The 20,889-nt window shown below is 40.0% G+C and overlaps 2 protein-coding genes across 7 annotated transcripts; one reads left to right on the forward strand and one right to left on the reverse strand.

Moving 5' to 3' along the window:
* Positions 1–2,545: 2,545 nt before the first annotated feature.
* On the reverse strand, positions 2,546–12,489 carry LOC306897448 (chloride intracellular channel protein 4). Of its 6 annotated transcripts, none has more exons than XM_079462223.1 (7): positions 12,069–12,489; positions 9,177–10,843; positions 5,236–5,345; positions 4,715–4,840; positions 4,528–4,634; positions 4,279–4,394; positions 3,002–3,971 (listed from the first exon to the last, which is right to left on the reverse strand). In XM_079462223.1, the coding sequence occupies exons 1-7, from the start codon at positions 12,085–12,087 to the stop codon at positions 3,810–3,812; spliced, it is 2,307 nt and encodes a 768-aa protein (XP_079318349.1). In that variant the 5' UTR covers positions 12,088–12,489; the 3' UTR covers positions 3,002–3,809. The 6 variants fall into 6 exon arrangements, with proteins under 6 accessions (XP_079318346.1, XP_079318349.1, XP_079318347.1 ...); XM_079462221.1 differs by having other exon boundaries at positions 4,279–4,460; positions 12,069–12,485; XM_079462224.1 differs by lacking the exon at positions 12,069–12,489 and having other exon boundaries at positions 4,279–4,460; positions 9,177–10,661; positions 10,749–10,756.
* rcan1b (regulator of calcineurin 1b) lies at positions 12,116–20,654 on the forward strand. The gene is made up of 4 exons (XM_079462226.1): positions 12,116–12,466; positions 19,024–19,197; positions 19,535–19,694; positions 19,852–20,654. Exons 1-4 carry the CDS (start codon positions 12,365–12,367, stop codon positions 20,019–20,021), a joined length of 606 nt encoding a protein of 201 aa, XP_079318352.1. The 5' UTR covers positions 12,116–12,364; the 3' UTR covers positions 20,022–20,654.
* Positions 20,655–20,889: the final 235 nt, after the last annotated feature.

Below are 20,889 nucleotides of genomic sequence, written 5' to 3' on the forward strand. Positions count from 1 at the left end.
GTGGAGAATGCCTCTTTCAGCGCATTTCCATCCGCGTTCACTTGTTTCTATGGGCCTGGGAACAATTATGTGTCAACAGAGCGACGGCTTTGGTTCTGTACACCACTAAATGAGACAAACCTTTCAAACGAGAGAGGAAACGCATCATTCTGGTACTATAAAGGGGAATTTTAGAGACATGCAAACAGCCAATAAATTCCTTTTAAATGGCTGTTCATTGACTCATATTCAAATGTTCCCTTCTTTCCACAGACAACAAGAAACCTCCAGATCCCTGGAAAACCATCACGGACCAAGAAGAAATACAAGCAAGAGCGACACAGATTCTTGATAAGCTTCTGAAGACCGGATCGATGACGACATTTCCTGATGGAGATGGAAAGAGAGATTTAGACTTAGAACTAATGAAAGCGACAAGCAGCACACAGGTTAGAGACCCAGGTGTCAATAACCCATTAAAAATATTTACAAGCCGACAAGAGGAGAATCCTCCAGCATCCGCCGCTCGGGATGGATCTTTCACAACCGGCTCTGCAGATTCTCCACCACAGACAGAAGACAGCGGTTTGTTCAGATCGTCCATGGTGATGAATTCAAATGTGCAAGACCACGATTCAACAGCAGCCAAGGGAGGTCGTGGTACTCAAGGGGAGCTTGTGAAGATGTTGAGTGCGCTTGAAGAGTTTAACACGTTCATGAACCGCACGCTGAGCCATCGGATAACCATCATGCCTAGAGGTGCGTACATGACACAAATAACACTTAAATAATGTCATTTATTCACCCTCATGTGGTTTCAAACCGGTGGAACACAAACGAAGATATTTTGAGAAATGTCTAACTGGTTTTGTGTTCATACAGTTGAAGTCAATGGGGTTCAGTGTTGATTGGTTACCAACATTCTTCAAAATATCTTTTGTGTTTTGCAGAAGAAAGAAAGTCATACAGGTTTGGAATGGCCTGAGGATGAATAAATGTTTAAGAATTATATTTTGGGGTAAACTTGAATGTTTCTTTAGTCTAACGCCTCATTTTGTCTTGGTTCTTTCGTCACAGGCAACAGCAATGGTCGGAATCCTGGAAAGAAGAGTAAACTGGTGTGTTTCAGTCGTGCAACATTTTAGGAAACTTTATATTGTGTAATTCAAGATTTTTGTTTAGGGTTAATCATAACTATTTGCAGGTAGTGACTGAGGGAAATCCCAAAGCGACCACAGCGACCACCATAGTCAGCGGTGCGACTTCAGCAAAAGCCAGCACGGACCACACGGATGCCAAACTTAATGGGAAAGGCTTTAAAAAAAACCTTTCATCAGCTTCAAAGAAACCCAACAAGAGAGGTACAGTATGATCCATCGGTCAGCTTGTGTAAGTAAGATAATGTTCAGAGAGCCGGTTGTTATTCAGAAATAATCCCCGTCAGTGTGTTCTGGACGTGAAGCGGAGGGTCTTGTGTCTCACTGAAGGGGATTATTTCATGATAACAGCGGCTGCTTTTACATTATCCCGCTTATTACATGGCCACTGGTGACATGAGAAAAAAAAATATTTGAAATATTTGATTAGCTCATATTTACCGAATGAAGACCTTACGCAAGGAAAAGCCGCTTACTTTCGATTTTAAAGTAATAAATGACATTCAGACATCATGAACAGGCAAATTGGTTTAATCATTTGTAAATATAAAGTCATATACCTGTATGTTATTAAAAGACAGATTTATTTAATCAGTACAAAACATTATTTGCAGCATCTGGGATACCGTGTGTTATAAGTTTTAAGCGGTTGTTATCGGAGAATAACGAACCTACAAATGTCACGACTGTCCAATCAAAATCAAGCATTCCAACGAGCCGTGTAATAAAATGTAATAATAATAATATATAATAATTATTTTGTCACAGTCCTTCTCAAACCTCAGTTATTCACATTTTTCAGGAAATGGAAAAAAACACTGTACTTTTTAATGATTAAATACTGTGTTGGCAAATTTGACAAGCACTTTTTAATACTTTTGATGGGGAAGATATTTGCAAACGCCAGTGACAAACATAAAGGGTGACTAATGATGATGATTTAATAAGAAAATCATGAAATATGGAGATAGGAGGTTTCAGAAGGACGGCAGTAATATAAAATGTTTAATAAATAAAATAAAATGCCATCCAAAAATGACCCATGGTTGTAAAAATGTAGAAACCATGGTTCATTTTGTAAGGGATATTACAATCACACATTTTTTAAGATTGACATCTGCTTTTTTCCTCTCTCAAAAACAGTGTGTTTCTGGAAATATTGCTCTCAAAACTGAATCGATGACCACAGCTACTTCGCTACAGCTTTGTTTAGATGAGAAACCCACCGGCCCGCCCGCCGCTCTCCATCCTCTGAAACTCCTAGCGACCAAGCCTGTTCTCAAACATAGATGCTTAATCTCATGGACCCGTCCATAACACGACTGACGCTTTCTGACGTGTGTACATCTTGACTTTGTGCACGAAATCCTGTTAACCTTCCATCGGTTCCAATAAAAACCACGAAGCATGCAAAAAATAAATAACTTTTATTTTTCTACAGCCAGCTCTCTCGGTGATCATTGCAAAACGGTTAACTAGAAAGCACAGGTTCACAAAGATCTCATTTAATGTTCTTGTACTCTTAAACGTTTGCACATGGTCTCAATACCCCTTGGTTGGGGCTCGCTATGGTGATGACGTATGTTAAGTTGACTAGCAGGTCAAGATGTCGTCTAAACTCACACAACTGTTAATGCTGTTGCTTTGGTGATCTTCAAAATACAAGAGAGTCGGTGCGGTTCAAGATGAAACGTCAAGAAATAATGAACAAATTGGATCCAGATTTTTGGTCTGGGGTTTAAGTTTTTGCTTGTTTTGTCTTTGGTTATGTCCCAAACGCTACTCACAATATCAAGATCAAATCCTTCACACAACCATCTATCATGGCGGAAATGAGAAATTATGAAACGTGAAGACATAATGTTGATTTCAGATTAGTTTAATTAAAGTCTTCATAAGACATTATTCAAGGTTACACACGTACCAAAATAACATCTGTGTACGGATGAGCTCAATCAAATTATAAATGAACATGTAAATGTTTTTTTCCCGTACGTTTGAAATTAGACGGCAATTAACAGGAAATGTATACAGTACGTTGTCAAAAACAAGCCTGATGATATAAAAGAAAAGTCAGGTTAAGTATGTGATGCTATAACCCTAAATCGTTTTCTTTTTAAACAAGATGAAAGATTAAACATTATGGCCTGAACAGAAGAATCAAAGTTATTTTATAAATATAAAATTAGACACATTTAGTATAGATATAGTATCAACAAATTACATTGTTAGAATGGGATCAACTTATTGGTCGAGGCCATTGTGACCATTATGAATGTTAATATCCTTCATGAAGATAGATCTGTTAAATATTTAAAGATATCAAAATTGCTATAATACTTCATTACTGGGTCACTATGTTTCTGGTCCTGCCATCATTATTGAAAGGAAAACATTAGCCAATGGATCAATTCATGATGAATCAGCTCCACCAGTGAGCGCGCACACACACACACACACATTTCAACTAAATGAACATACCTACAGTTCACGATTCCATTAAATGATTCATCTGAACTGATGCCTATAGCTAAATGACTCATCCGTAAAGGAAGAAAATGTGAATTAATTTTCAAAAATAAACTTTCTATATTATGTATTAATGTGGGCTTCTGTGAACACTTCCAACTTGCTTTAAAACTCATCTGTAAAGGCTGAAATGCCATCTATGATCTATTTGATTTTTCTGGCCACGTCCAGGTACGCAAACTCAATCTCTCGGTCAGCGGGGCAGGTGTTCATGAACTCTTCTCTCTGGTAAGCTGTATTTAAATATCGCCAGACTCCGGTCATCTCAGCTGGAATCTTAAAGCCTCGGTACTTCCTGGCCACAACCTTCAAAACAGATGATATCAATCTTATATATGCTTTTTATTTTGAGTAAAAACTAAAATATCAATCTATTGGCAATAAAAACCTACAAATATTTCATTCCAGATGTTTGACAGCATTTCATTTAGCTAAACAGGCTAGAAATCTCAAATTAATACAAACCTATTGCTTCACTGACGAACACATTTATTAACCCAAAGGATTCATTTAGATACCTTTATATACAGTAGTTTTTTTTAAGAATTGTGGGACATACACATGCATTTCTTTACATGAGTTAATGGCAGAAAGTTGTCAACTCGGTGCAGACCTTTAAGATGTGCAGTTTTGGAAGCAGGTTACAGTCAGCCAGCGTGAGATCCGGTCCATCCAGAAAAGTGCGAGTAGATACACCGGGATCATCTGTACTGTTGGCATCTATTTCATCTGGAAGTGGAGTCTGTAAATACTCATCTAGTCTCTTCAGTGACTTCACAAGAGCTTTCTCCAAACCTTCAGTACATGAAAACAAACGCTTATATAAATGTCTTAACCAAAAAATTATAATAATCAAACATACCGTCATTAGCTTCTTCGCGAGGGTTTTTGATGTAGGCAGAAAATTTGGCAAATATATCTATTCCTGCTGTGTTTGATTCTGGATGCTTTGCTGCCAACTTTGGATATCTAAAAAGAAAAATATAAAAAGTAAGTAAGAAAGCTGGTTAAAGAGAAAGTAAATAAGTCGTGAATGAAAATGTAAGTACTGTGAAGGAGCCAGTCTGTCCTCAAGAAACTCTTCAATCTTGTTGACGTCCACCAGCACCTCTCCATTGAAGGTCAGGAACGGTGGGTGTGTGCCCGGGGCGAGATCCTGCAGGTCTGCTGGTTTTCTGTGACACACACATCCACAAATAGTATATGCATGTCAAAAACCAGTCAAAATAATCAATCAATAAATACAAATATTAATGCAACATGTTTGGATCACTAAAATGTTTCTAATCATCTTACAAAGGTTTTGACCTGATGGTGTATGCCTAAACATTTCCAATGATTTTTGTAGAAATGTTTTTTATAGTGCCAACATATCATCATATTTCATAACAAACAAAAAGTTTCCTTTACTATATACTGGATACACACGTATATGTATTTTTGCTTAAATAGAGGTTTTTGAATAAGAACCGCTGTGACCTCATTTGAAAAATCTGATTACACTAGATGATCAATCTTTTTATTATTTATTTCTGTTGTCACATGAGTTGTTTTTAAATGGTGACTCCACCTTTTAAGGTCCACAGTGGTGACGTTGAATATAACTCCCTTCAGCCAGAGGATCATGAAGATTCTTTGAGAAAAAGGACAGTTTCCAATGCTCTCACCATCACTGCCGGCCTGAGAGATAAACACAACATCCAGAGAAAAGATCAGACCATCATTCCTTCATCTGAAACTACCATAGTAAACATTACATGACTTAAAACAAGCAAAGAAATCAAATAATGAAATCAACTTAAAATCATTTCTATAGCGCTTTTCACCGTTTGCATTGTTGCAAAGTAGCTTTATAGTAAAAATTAGTACAAACACTGGAGACATCCACAACCTGTATGAACTTAACCAAACGGTCAGAGTGGATCATGCTACACATACAAACTGCCATGAGATTACGTAAGAAATAATGCTTTTATTATAGTGAAGTAATCTGTCCCGCTATATAAACAGAACAAACACATGACGGCAACATTACAGGATTTTATCTGAACACATTTTCTATGGCAAGGTTAAAAAGAAATATACATTAAATTGTATTTACTTTCAGGCTCAAAATCTGAGGTACAAATACACCAAATCGGCACAATTGTATTTCCTGTTGGCTGAGATCCTTGTCACTGTTTAGACTAACCATTATTTACATTTTTTTAAATAATCACAGCTCAGATCAAAACATTTAACTGCCCAAATACAACAAAAGGTTTAGTTAACTTTGTTCACAATATCTTTCTATTTGTTTATATAACGATATTTGTCATTCTAATATAAATTAAAGTCATACTACTAATAATTACTACATGCTCTATTTCTTTAAACCGGAATATTGCCTTACCTTCACAAACAGTTCAATGGTTGGAAATCCACATTTTTTAGCTGCTACATCAAACCAAGCCATTGTGAAGTTTACACAGAAATACACAAAACACTTTCTACATTTTAATCTAAAATCAAAACTACACAGTTTTACAGAACACCATTTTTGGAACTAGAATGTTTGTGCGAGATTCTCAGTTTTTACATCCCAAATCATAAGGGATTTTGACTGTTTCATGTTGTGTGGGAGTCGGGGTGGAGAACGCCGGACGAAACAATGAGACGCTTGTTCATTGTTCGCGTTCACAGCAACAGAGAGGTTGTTCATGAGATGTGTGTTATGAAAGAGTTTGTACAATGATGATCTGTGAGAATGTCCTTTATGATGATGGGAATCCCTGTCGTGATCAAATTCTACTGTACGATACAATATTACATGATGGAAGTCGTTGCCGCTCGGTGCTTGATTCTGATTGGCTGACACAGATTTTAAGATTGTTGAATGAATTACAGTTGTTTATCGATTTGCCAAATTACTGTACCTTTAAATGTGATCAAAACAGATCCGGTGTAGTCCGATATTAACATAAGCTTTCTTGGCCAACATTACAATGGTTTACTATGTTTACGGTCACATCCATATGAATACACACACGTGTGATAAGCAGCACCAGTATGTGACGACAAACTGGTTTGTTCATCTTGTGATGGTACAGTATGTATTTGCTTGAATAGATTTATTACCATGACTGTATTTCTGGAGTCTGGAGGTGGTGAGAATGATTCTGTGAGGTATGCTCACCTGAAGATCCATTCTATGTGTTACAGAACTGGGGGCCGATGAGGACAGTCAAGTAAATCAGAAACTAGTGCACTAAAGAAAGAAGAAATCTGAATACTGCTTTTCTAATCTAATCTGGAGACAGAAATGCAATATAATAAACTTATCTGTGTGTTCAGAGGTGTATAAAGACCTTACATCATGAAGCGTTATGTATTTATGATCTTAGAATGAGCTTTTTCTATCTACATACAGCGCGGGTCTCCTTACACTGAATTCATCATGTTATTTCTCCAGTAGACCTAAACGCACAAACCGCTCTACAGAACACGTTTCATAAATACATGATCTCCTTTAGAAAAGAAGCCAAACGCGACGACATCTTAGTCTTGTGTCAGCCGCTGTAGTGCTTCCACAGGGAGGGAGGGAGGGAGCCGTTGGTAGCAATTCACAACCTCACCACTAGATTTACATTCACAGGATAATTTTCATAAAAACACACTACATCACATACATGCTAACAACCACTAAGAACAATTTAACAACCATGTAGCAACCCAGAACACCCAGCATTGTGGAGTCCAATTGCAGTCCGTCTCACAACAGCCCCTGACCAGCAAACATCTTAATCTGATTAGAGTTTAATGGAATGTTAGGAGATTAACCCATAACACATCTACAGACACAAGAGTGAGCAGGTGACGACATGTTTCTTGTGTTAAATACATGCTCACTTACACACATGTGATTTGTTTTTGCGAGATGAGCATACAGCGGGGTTGTGGGTGTTCCCCTTTCTTTATATTTAAGCCATTGCAGCGCACACAACAGGCCTCTTTGTCATTATAAGTGTGGCTCTAGAGAAACATACGTGAGGGATTGAAGGTCATTTTTATCCGGCTTAAAGTCCTGCTGCTCCGCGCCTTCACCGAACAAGCTTGGTGTACTTTGTACTGAATGTTTTAGAGGATTTAGTAAAACCTCACAAATCTAAGAAACTATTCTGACTGTTCACATTAAACATGCAACTGAGCAGCTGTACAATAACATTTTTCTTTACACATTTCTTTCAGAAAGATAATATCAATTGCCGTCTTCAAACAAATTAACGATATTGTAGGGAAAATTGATGTGATAACAGCATTTACTGAATATGAAGTTTGTCAAATCTATTTAATGATTTCAATCAATATGTATGAAAAACCTTTTTTTAAACTGTGAATTATATGACCAACAAATGTTTTACTTTCATTGATGCCAACTTTGCACTTTTGTGGCAATAGATTTAGCAACTTTTCAGACATTTTTAATCTATAAAAGCACTTAGCAAGAAACTATTTTCAACTTGAATTTTCACTCAGTATTACACAACCAGTCACAACATACACTAGCTGTGTCTCATTTTGAAGGTTGGGTCCTTCAGACTTTCGTCTGTTTTTCAAAAAAGCAATTATTATTTTTCAAAGAAATCACAGTAATAATAATGCCTCAAAATAAATGTTGATTTTATAATGCTTGCTTTTCATTGATTAATAACTTATTTTCCTGTACAAAATAATGAATGTAAATCAATGATATTGTATTTAAAAACAAAAAGTTTATATTCTACACGACGACCCATTTGACGTACCAACATCACAACATCATTTGGCAACTTTTAGCAACAAGTCAACTAACCTTAACTAAGCAGTAATTTCCAACACTCTCTCTGTTTCATTTTGTTCTGATTCAACCTGAACCGTTCACTATACATTACTGTTTGAAGTATTTCAATCATTCGGTTAATTCAATTCAATTCAATTCAACTTTATTTATATAGCGCTTTTCACAATTTGCATTGTTCCAAAGCAGCTTTGATCCTGGAATAATATCAGGAAGGCTATTCCAGAGTTTAGGTGCTACGTTTGGTGGATTTAGATATTCTAGGTGTTAATCAAAAGAGTTTTGAGATCTTAGAGAGCGTGATGGGTTGTTTATTGATGATGAAGGACAAACACTAAGTAGTGCATTACAGTAGTCAAGTCTTGAGGTCATAAATGCATGAATAAGCTTCTCCGCGTCAGCAACACATAGAATATTTCGTAACTTGGCAACTTGGTTAATGGGAATATGCTCATTTATAATATTTCGATAACTTTGTTATATCTTGCTGTTATTCTAGAAAAAAATTATAATATGAGAAACCAACAGCCCGAGCCCAAACACTAATTCAGTTATCACCCGAGTCATGTCTAGTAGTGACCTACTTGGAATATGACTAACAATACTAACAAGGGAACTAGTCTTACCATTGAAATATGAAATGAAGTTGAAGCACTTTGTTGCTATTCACAGCATTTTGCAAAGTTTTGTTGTACCTTCACATAGAGGGACACTTTCAGGTCATTGGGATCAGCATTGCAGACATCTTTATCCATCTGTTGAGCAGTCGTCCTCGTCTTTATCACAATCTTTTCCTCTTCTTGTTGAACTAGAGAGGGTGATATCCCACATACCCCATTCTCCATGGTGACCTCTTGACCTTTGGCCTCACCTTCACCTTGACCACTGTTGTCTCTATGATGACTGCTGAGGGGTCTCGGTGGCTCGTGGACATTTAACCAGGCAGGTATTGTCACCTTGCGACCCCCTTCTCTCGCTTTCTTCTTGGGTTCATCTTCGATAACACCTCTTGGCTCTTCTATTTCTTGTCTCGCCCCCTCTTCTGTAGATATCGACACTTCGTTGACATGCTTGGGTTGTTCCGTTGCAAAATCCACTCCTTCAACAACCTCCTGTTTGTGGTTGTTAACACCGTCTGGCTGTTCCGGTTCCCCGCACACCCCGTCCACTACATCCTCAGGTGCATCTGCGGTTCTGGTGTCCTGTGGCTCTTCTGCTTTTTCACACCCTCCCTCTTCTACAGGTGAATCTTCTATAATCGCCACCTCTTCTTTTGGTTCTATCACATGATGAATTATTTCAATGTCCTCTTCGTCAGCCTCTTTGTGTTTTATTGTCTCTTCAGGAGCTGACTGGGCATCACAATTTGCATCTCTATGTTGGTCTGTCTCAACTTCGCCCATCATTGAAATGTTGTCAGCCACCTGCTCTAGAATTCCACATTCTCCTACAGTCACAGCAAAAACTGCCTTTTCGGATGCCAAATGATCTGAATTGTGAAGCTTCAGGTCTTTGTTCCCGCCAATCTGATCGGTGAGAACTTCAGGTGGTTCCTCTGCTGTGATCAAATCAATCTCACTTCTGTCATCATTCTGGATCTCTAAGTCATCGTTGTATATTGCCTCTACATTCATAGACATTCCTTCACATTGCATTTCTTCAGTCTCTACACTGAAGCGCTGCAGACGCTCTTTGTCGACTGGAACAGGTTCTTCTTCGACAATCTCACCTTCATCACCATTGCTCAACGCCGGCGGTTCTTCAACTTCATGTGAACTCACTTCATTGACATCCTCCACTTCGTTACGTTCCTCTATTGTCTCAGTTTCATCATCACTAACCACTGAATTTGCTAATTCTTGTTCATCAGAAATTAGGTTTGACGTGACATCTCGTGGTTCCTGTCCTGCGCTCAGGGTCTGTACATGGATGTTCTCCGCTGTCTTGTCATCCTCCAACACATGCTCGGGTTGATCCTCGATCACTTCTTTAAAAGCTTCTACAAGCTGATCTTCTACTACATGTTGTGATTGTGTTGTTGTTGATGATTCAACTTCAATTTCTAGATCAGGCACTGCTGATTCTGTAATTCTGTCCTCGTCCACTTCTGTCTCTGCTCTTATCTCTCTCGTCAATTCATTTTGACTAACCTCTTCTTCTGGCCCAGGTTTTGTTTCCTCCTGTGTGTTATCCATCAGATCATGTTCCTGCTCCGCTTGATTGGTATTTGAGGTCATTACATTGTCTCCCGCACCATCCTCACTCACAATATGAATGTTCTCATCCACCTCCTCAGCTAGTTCAACCTCGTCCTCCTCCTCTTCCTCGGCAGTCCTCTGATCTTCCATCTCCAAACACGAGCCTACGGGACAGTGGATAACAGAGCCGTTAGTAATCTCCATGTTGACACTCAAATCACTCTTGGTCTGAGCCATAACACAACACGTCTGAAATGTTTCAGGGACTATAAAGCAAGGTCCCTCTGTATAACCAGCTCACTAAAGCTCCTGGCTGTTTGCTCCCTTTGGTGCACAGAGCTAACCAGGACAATCTCTCCCTCCTTCTTTCCTTCTGAGGATTATGGTACATTTCAGATTCTGATCCCCACATGACTCGCCTGCCCTTTTAAATCCCCTTTCGACGGGAGCTTGGCCGACTCAAGATGATCGGTTTATAAGGCTGGGCACATATTTCAAGTCGCCTATTTACTTGTTTGATTTACAGTTAGTCGTGTCAATTTAACATTTTATGACATTTATAAAAATTAATGTGTTTTTATTAAAAAAATTCTCATTCGTTGTTTCAAACCTTAAAGACAGGAGGGGGCTAGGCCCCCAAATCCACACATACAGAAAGTGTTCAAATTTTTTGCATATTTCCTTTAAAAACTGATGTTTTATCTTAATGCAAATGAAACACATCTTTAATTGTGGCTCTAATGTCCAGATCTTATTCGATGTCATTGTTATCCAAAGAGTGCATGGGCTCTTCCACGTATCTCTCACGCACAGACACAGCAATAGCGCTATGGCGACGCCATATTGGACAGGGCAAAACTGAATCAGAAACACGCATAAGTAAACGAGACCAAAACAAATAAGCATTTCTCAACCGATTTCAATGATTTACGTGGGGTACAGGAACATTTCGTTTCAACGTATAATCTCGATAGTAAGATGGAAAAATGAGTTATTGTGATTGTTCATAGTAAACACTGTGGAGACGCCGTAATATAATATGAGTTCGTGTGAATTTCATATATTTAGCGAACGTGGTTAACGGTTTTAACTTGCCGTCTATACGGGGCCCAATTTTCTCCAGAAATAGCATATCTCCCGTTCACTCGTCCGTCTTAATATGGCGGTCTGACCCGGTCCAATATGGCGGAAAGACACATTTGCGGACCCGTGTCTATGACTGCACTGCATCAAATCTGACAGGAGAGGGCGCTCAGCGACCACTTTCTAGCCATAATCTTTAACGTGACCGTTTTAAAACGCATACGCGCACACGCACACAAAACTGCTTATGACTCGTTGTGAATACATTTGAAACATCGTCCATCAATATAAATCACAATCAGTTACATCGGCCAATGCACCGCATAGAGCGCCCGTGCGTAAGCGGAAACCATGACGTCACATCAGCTGTTTCGACCCCCAGTGTAGTGTCGCAAGTGCAGACGTCATCTTCAGTTCAGGAATACATCACGCAGCACTATGCGGCACATTTCGTGTTTCGCGCAAGTGTCGACTGGGATCGAGTGGCCTTGTGTGTGTTGGCTGTAGGGTTTCCGCTATGAGCTGAGCGCGGTGACGTGTGCCATCAAAGCGCTACCGCGTCTGAGATCGAAGCGCCGACGGCCGCCAACACATCTGTTGCCATGCAGCAGCCGGAGGCGTCCGAGGTCCAGCTGAGTGACCAGCCCAACGCGCTCATCGCATGTAAAGTGGCAGAGGACGTTTTCAACGAGCACCACTTCAAGGTAGGCGCGCGCCGTGCGCGCACTCGGATCAAAGTGCACCAGCGAGAGATAAATGCTGCTGTCGCGAAGAGCTAAACTGTGTTTGTTTATTTACTGGAGGCAGAATTGTACGACGGGAACATTGCTCTCGGGATATTGCGCTGTTATAGACATGCGCATTGGCACTTCTATGTGTTTTTCTAATTGACCACGGTACTACAATATTTTGGGTTTGTGTGCGCGCATGCTAGCGTGTTGTTTTTCTTCGTGCACAATCCTTTACAAAACGAACTTATTATAGTAAAAGGATGATTCATTTGTTTTACAGAAACATAGCAAACCAAATCTGCTCATTACTCTGCAAGCCATGATGAAATATTTTGATGTCGGGCCTATATGGCAAAACACTGGCCTGTGTCATTTCTCACCCTCCTGTCTTTTCAAACCTGTGTGACTTTCTTTCTTCCAGAATGTTCCTGAAGAAGAATGTTGTTAACGGTCACCCATTGCTTTTGTGTCCCTACAATATAAGTATATGTGTGCCAGCCAACCTTCTTCTTTTGTTTTCTGCGGAAGGAAGAATATCGTGCATGTTTGAAATGACAAGAGGGTCAGTAAATGATGAAGGAATTTTTTGGGGGGGAAACAGTCTGTGTTGCACTGTGAGTCATGGTCCGATTCAGACATGTTACAGTTTGTTAGTACACGCATTAGCTAACATGAACTAGCAATAGCATTTGTTGATTTTATTTTATGGCATCTAATTAATGTTTTGGTTGGTTGCCAGGGTTCTTGTGCGGTTGCTAAGGTTTTTGTACCATGATGCTCTGCAGTTCCTATGGTTCTTGCACGATGTTGCTCACAGGCCCGGAATCACGAACTATAAGCAAGTTGAGTTAATACTACGATTTATTTATCTACATACAGTCCATTTTCCAACCATTTTAATAAAACATCTTGGTTAGAGTTGCAGTTGTGTACTTCTGTTTAGGGTTTTTCATTCATCTGAGAGCAGCTACAGTGGTTTATAAAAGCATCACACCTGCTTTAGTGCCACAGACATCCTGACCTGCGTCTGCACAGATGGAAAAGAAAAGAAAGCCTCAATACTTTGTGTTTTTCTTTTCAATGACAAGATTAACGGTCAATCGCTGACCTGCATGATGTCTTGCGTGACTTTCATCGCAGCATTTGTTAAAATGATGCTTATTACGTAATATTACACATCCTATTTTTAGTGCAAAGAAGGATTAGGTGTTGAATTAAAATCGGACGGACATTAAAATCTGATTACATTTACATTTATACATTTGCATTTTTATCCAAAGCGACATACATTGCATTATCCTATACATTATGTTCAATCCCCTGAGATGGAACCCATGACCTTGGCGTTGTTGTTAACACCTGCTCTTACCACTGAGCTTCAGGAAAGCTGTGATTAGATTTTTGCACCATAGAATGCTTCTTTAAGTCTCTGAAGTTGACATGGTTCATGCTGTACTGTTGATGTGCATTCTCTCTAATGTGTGTGTGAAATGATTTTATTACTTAAATAAAAAAATAAAAGACAGACAATTGTCATTTGTTTACAGCGTTTGGCTCCTTATGACTTTATGTTATAAGTCTTGTTATGGTTTGTCTTGTATTTATAACACACTTTGAATGGTCAGACAGTGGTTTCATCGTGTCTGTTTATCTTTCCTGTGATCAGATATTTCTATTTAGGTAGCTGTCTATGAAGAATCCGCTCTTGATCCGCTCATTTAAACGTAGACATGGTTGAAATTCTTTCTAATAAAAGCTGTGGAAGTTAGAGGAGCAGTTCTTCAACTTGAAGGTAATAATAGTATAGATGGCTCTAATATCTGCGAGGGGCTTATATGTACCGTGCGTAAGCGACAGCTGCTCTTTCACCTCCACACGTCTTTGCAGCATCTAGTTCTGCCTCCCTTTGCATTTTTTCCATCACCTTCTTTCGGTTTCATATTCTCATTTTCCATTCTGTCACAGCGGCAGAGATGCGCTGTTCTCTTCCCATGACCGCACGTCCATGCACATGCACGGTTGAGAAGTGTGTGTTTTGTAAACTAGGAGAACTGTCTAAACCACGAACACATATACACACATCACCTTAGTATATGGTTTTAACAATGAGGACATGACATTCTCTGACCGACCCCAAGACCTCACACAAACCTTTCTGCATTTTTCAAGGAGACCTTAACTTTGTTTCCATTCAAAGTTGCAAATTAAAAATTTGAATTATTGCATAACACATTTGCAGATAAAGCCAATGGTTTCCATTCGAGTCGAAGAAAACTAAATCTTTAAAAAAGTCACAAAACATACCTACGAAAAATGGAAATTGAAGCAATGAGTTTATGTTTTTCGTATGTATTAAAGATTAAAATGGAAGTGCTGAAATTGGACATATGATGTTTGGGAAAGACATAGACAATATCTCACGTTTTTAGATAAACATTTTAAAAAGTTTAAACCTCATCATTCTAACATACCCCTTACTCTCAATTTTCTTATCACATTTACTTTGAGTCATTTAGCAGACGCTTTTATCCAAAGAGACTTACAGAGAGTTCAGGGAGCGATAAGAGATATGATATACAGTATTAGAGCAATAGTACAAGAGGTGCTAATACAGAGTTACTAGTTTCAACAAAAGATTTGATGGGGTGTAGGATAGAGGTCTTCTCGGGTCCAAAGATCTTTACCCGACCCGAAATGACCCGAATCACTTTTTACCCGAACCCGAGACAGACCCGATAACGTTAGACCCGAGTCCGACCCATCGTATATGTTTTTTAAACCCGACTAGACCTAAATGTAAACCGACGTGTATTAATGAAATTGATATGGTAATGAACACGTTTATCCTCTTGTTTTGCTCTGGCAAATTGCGCAAACTGAGGCTAAATGGGTTGTGCAAATTTTAGCTGAATCAAATCTAAATAAGTGACGACATGGCAACCACTCGCGCGAACATTCTGTCTCAACAATGTATCCCAAACTGCGTAGTACTGAAATGTGCGCGACTTTTAATATCTACTTCTGGTGGAAGTATGTTTTTCCTGAATACGATGGTAACTACATCGAGTGCAAACCCCTGCAGCGTTGGAAACTTCGGGATTTCAATTCTAAGGTGATTTCAGATCACCGTGACTTTCGGAAGATTTGCGTAGCTTTCAACCGATCGACTGAGGGTTGGAGGAGAGTTGGTAACTACACGCACACACACAAGCGACGCGCTGTTATTGTACAGGATAGTTCGGGTCTTCCTCGGGTCAATTAAGCAAAAAATTTTTACTTTATATTACCCGAGACCCGAAGACACTAATAATATACCCGACCCGTGTCCGAAGCTCCCGTGAATCTTTTAGACCCGAACCCGCTCGGGTCTCGGGCCGGACCTCGGGTTTTCGGATCTAAGTGGACCCGTGAAGACCTCTAGTGTAGGGGCGTAGTAGGGTGTGAAGGTTCTTGATGGGGTGTAGTAGGGTGTGAAGGTTCTTGATGGGGTTTCGGAGTGTGTGGAGGTTCTTGATGGGGTTTCGGAGTGTAGTAGGGTGTGAAGGTTCTTGATGGGGTTTCGGAGTGTGTGAAGGTTCTTGATGGGGTTTCGGAGTGTGTGAAGGTTCTTGATGGGGTGTAGTAGGGTGTGAAGGTTCTTGATGGGGTTTCGGAGTGTGTGAAGGTTCTTGATGGGGTGTAGGAGTGTAGTAGGGTGTGAAGGTTCTTGATGGGGTTTCGGAGTGTGTGAAGGTTCTTGATGGGGTTTCGGAGTGTGTGAAGGTTCTTGATGGGGTGTAGTAGGGTGTGAAGGTTCTTGATGGGGTTTCGGAGTGTGTGAAGGTTCTTGATGGGGTGTAGGAGTGCGTGAAGGTTCTTGATGGGGTTTTGGAGTGTGTGAAGGTTCTTGATGGGGTGTAGGAGTGTAGTAGGGTGTGAAGGTTCTTGATGGGGTTTCGGAGTGTGTGAAGGTTCTTGATGGGGTTTCGGAGTGTGTGAAGGTTCTTGATGGGGTGTAGTAGGGTGTGAAGGTTCTTGATGGGGTTTCGGAGTGTGTGAAGGTTCTTGATGGGGTGTAGGAGTGCGTGAAGGTTCTTGATGGGGTTTTGGAGTGTGTGAAGGTTCTTGATGGGGTTTTGGAGTGTGTGAAGGTTCTTGATGGGGTGTAGGAGTGTGTGAAGGTTCTTGATGGGGTGTAGGAGGGTGTGAAGGTTCTTGATGGGGTGTAGGAGGGTGTGAAGGTTCTTGATGGGGTGTAGAAGTGTGTGAAGGTTCTTGATGTGGTGTAGGAGCGTAGTAGGGTGTGAAAGTATGCCGGTGCAGATCCAGTGATAGTCCTGTAGGCAAACATCAGTGACTTGAATCTGATCTGGGCTTCAACCGGTAGCCAGTGGAGAGAGATGAAAAGGGTTGTCACATGAGCCCTTTTTGGCTCTTATCACATGATGTGTGTTGAGATAAAGTCACATGACTGTTTTGATGTGCATTGAGAAATGTATTTGGTAAATGTGTTTCCATCTTTGTTTATGTGCATATCTTCATATCCAGCTCAATTGACAGAATACTTTGGGATGCACACCTTGGTGTCTCCATACAGCTTTTTAGCATACAAATGCACTTAAAAGGTAGATGGAAACATGTTAATTGTTTAGTTTTTAAGCCATTTGTATGTGAAAGATAAGCGAGTATCCTCTCGATGGTCCAAATGTCTGATTTCGCTTTTTCAGAGTTCTGTCTCTGTAATGTAGGTCAAACCCACAACACATAAACACAGATCAGCGTAGGTTTGCCACAGCATTGGTGAATGTGTGACTATGACTGAATTGAAGGCTTTCTACCATGGTAGATATTTAGTGCACCATTAGTAGTATGGACGACTTTTAGAGTCAGTGATTTGTGTCCTAAGTAGAAATCTTTCTCGTGAAGAATATCACAACCTCCCCCACTAATACCACAACTCTGTTTTAAACCACCTAGAGTCTATATCTTTTAGGTCGATCCAGATAGCAGAGAGACTTATGTGGAAGATGATCAATAATCAGAAATAAATCAGAAACAAGCTTGAACAGTTATTCTATCGCACATCACATTATTCTGAAAATATTTTAAAACAATTTAAATTGATTTAGAAAATCGAATATCACATTATTTAGCATGCTATCGCATTTTTCTTTTATATCGCACAGCCCTACTAGCAACCATCAAGAACCCCTAGCAACTGCATAGTAATGAATGAATAAACACTCTCAACACCTTAGCAACACCGTGACATCAGCACTCACAGACAATCATCTACACGAGTGAAGTGTTCTGTTTTTGATCATTGATATCAGCTGTATTTAGGGTCTTGTTTTTCAGAAATGAAATGAGTTTGGAATTGACAAAGTTACACTAATAATCAAAAAGTGAGGGCCATCAGAATGGACAGAGCCCTGGTGGAAACATGCTGAACGGACAGAAGCAAAGGTTACGCTGGACATAATTGGACAGCTGCCCACAGCCGGGTGATGTCATGAGTTTCCAGTACCTCAGAAGGATTAGTCAATAACAAGAGAGACGGAGTTGGAGAGGTAAAGACACTCCTGTCGTCATTTCTAGGTCTGTAGAGGAGGGAGGAGGTGCTCGGAGGCATCGGCTGTACTATAAACAGCAGGAGATCAACATGGATCTGACCTGGCAGCACAGCTGAACGTGCGCAAGAAGACGAGTAGCTCCTCTCTGGAGAAATACTGCTGTTGGGATTGTATGGAGTCTTTTTGCTCGAGAGAAGTTCAGTATGGGTTCTGTGTATGACTTTCTGAATGTTTGGAAATCGTGGTGAACGTCTATTGGAGATTGTCCTTCAGCCATTGTCTTTTTGTGGAGGAGGCTTGCTCTTAAACTGAAGTATGCATCTCAATACAACAATGTGCAACGGTGTTTGTCTAGTGGCCACGCTTGTAGACCGTGACGCTTTCAGTCGACCAGAGATTCAGGTGTGGTTCATGGTTATAAAGACAATGTTTTAGGGAATAGTTAAAATAAAATAAAATCAAATGCTGTCATTATCTATTCACCCTCATGTGGTTGTGAACCTGTATACGTCTGTGGAACACAAAAGAGGATACTTTGAGAAATGCCTCGGTGGTTTTGTATCCATACAATGGAAATCGATGTGGTTTGGTTACTGACGTTCTTTTGTGTTCTGCAGAAGAACGAAACTCATTCAGGTTTGGAAATGATGCTATTTAAGCGATGAAAGACCTTCTCGTGAATTCATCTGTGGATTCTCTTATTTTTTAAAAGATGCTATAATAGTATGAGATCACCTGTTTGCCTCAGATGTGGTTTTGAGAAATTTATCGGAAGTCCAACCTTGAAAATACTTTATTTTGCTTTCATGTGAATCTTGCATTGTTTTTTGCATGTGGTCTGTCGGGTTACGTTTGCCTTCCATACATAATATTTATATCCCTTCAATTCCAATTTTATGTCGCTCATCATCTAACAAGATGATCATTTGCACTGGTTCACGACAGTTTATTTCTAGCGTCTGTGTTTTTCATCTGTAGGAGCAGTTTGAAGCTTTATTTCGAGAATTCGATCCAGGCGCATCGTTCCAGTTCTTCAAAAGCTTCAGACGGGTTCGGATCAACTTCACCGATGTTCTCGCTGCAGCCGAAGCCCGAGTCAAACTCCACAAGAGCGACTTCAATGGAAAAGAGATGCGGCTGTATTTCGCTCAGGTAAAAACCTACAGAAAACCAGAAATTAGTATAGAACCATGTTTAAAACCCAACAGAAATGTAACAAATGTAATAGTTATAATGGGAATTGTATTAATTTTGAACCCTGCTGAAAAAACTATAGAAACCACTGCAGAAATTCTAATGGTTTACATTAAAATACCATTATGAACCATTAGCCTTTATCTGTAAAATCATTAAAAAAAATTCCTTTTGTAGTGTGTTTTTGGGCATTATTCCAGTAGGATTGAACACCCCACCAATAGAATCCATCACATATTTTCACAATTTCTCTCTTTGTCTTTCTGACGTTTCTTTCTTCTCCGTCTCTGTACAGTCGATACACATCGGCAGCTCTCGCCTAGAACCTCCTAAACCAGACAAGCAGTTCCTCATCTCTCCCCCTGCGTCGCCCCCTGTAGGCTGGGAGCAGTCCCAGGACGCTACGCCGGGCATCAACTATGACCTGCTGCGTGCCGTGTCTAAACTAGGACCAGGTATAAACTAGTCGGCATCACTTCTGTTTTTACTCATATATATACCTGAGTAAATATGATATAATGTATTTTACATTCTCAGTGGCACATTGTGTTTAAATACAATGCAGGGTTTGGCATCAAACTTGATAAATTTTTTGTCAAAATTGTATTTTAGGTGAGCAATACGAGCTCCACACGGGAACCACCAACACGCCCAGTGTGATCGTACACGTGTGTGAAGACGACAGCTCGGAGGGCGAAGAGGAGACGGAGGGCAGCAAAAGCACTCGCCCCAAAATCATCCAGACCCGTCGTCCAGAATTCATCCCTTCAGTAAAGCAGTGAGGGAGCCGTTCTGGTTGATTTCATTTGCCTGACCAACACGGAAATAACCAGGAACCTGCGGTTTGTCATCCTGACCACCAGAGGGTGTTGAGCGCCAGCCTCTTCCTACTTGGCGAGAGAGTTGACCATTCTCATAATCTCAAATTCATTTCTTATCGTCCATCGCTGATGGAATCAGGGATTTGACAAGCTTCTCTCGTCTTACGAATGTCATTATTTGCTTGACATTGCGACTGTGTAATAGCGATCATATCTGGTTTGAAGGAGGAGTGTTTGTTTAGCACAAAAAGCTGAACATTGTGTCTGAAGTGTTTAGTGTGTATTGTGTCGGGGCCACGTGTGTTCATCGTCATTATCACGTAGCGTTCGTACCAGCTTTTTAAAAGGTCATTGTCGCTGAAGTACTTCACGAGCTCCTTTAAGTATTATGCACTTTAAGAATAGAGCCTTATAACATGGTAAACTGACAACATCATGAAGTACTCGTCTTTGTATATAGTGCGCAACGGTAAATCCAGCGGTCGTGGAAGTATGCTTCCCATTTAATTTATCCTTAGAAAACTCTTTTTTCATTCTTAAGAGTATTTAACCCCAACCTAAATCAAACTGCTTAAGCACAAAAAAAAAGTGTTGAAAAATCTGACAGAAATCAAGGCTGTAGTGAGCTAGCAAAATGCTATCCCATGAAGCATTGCGACAGTATACAAGGTATAGGTTAGGGAGGAGCCTGACCATTTGATCTTGTCTATCCATGCGTATTTTCCAAGATCTTCCACTGCATTTCTGAGGCTCCTCCCATGATCAAATATGTTTTTCAGCCAAATAGACAGCAAGTCAAATTTGTTTACTATCGTTGTACCAGTTTTAT

The sequence above is a fragment of the Barbatula barbatula genome (genome assembly GCF_947034865.1).
Source record: "Barbatula barbatula genome assembly, chromosome: 8".
Lineage (NCBI taxonomy): Eukaryota > Metazoa > Chordata > Actinopteri > Cypriniformes > Nemacheilidae > Barbatula > Barbatula barbatula.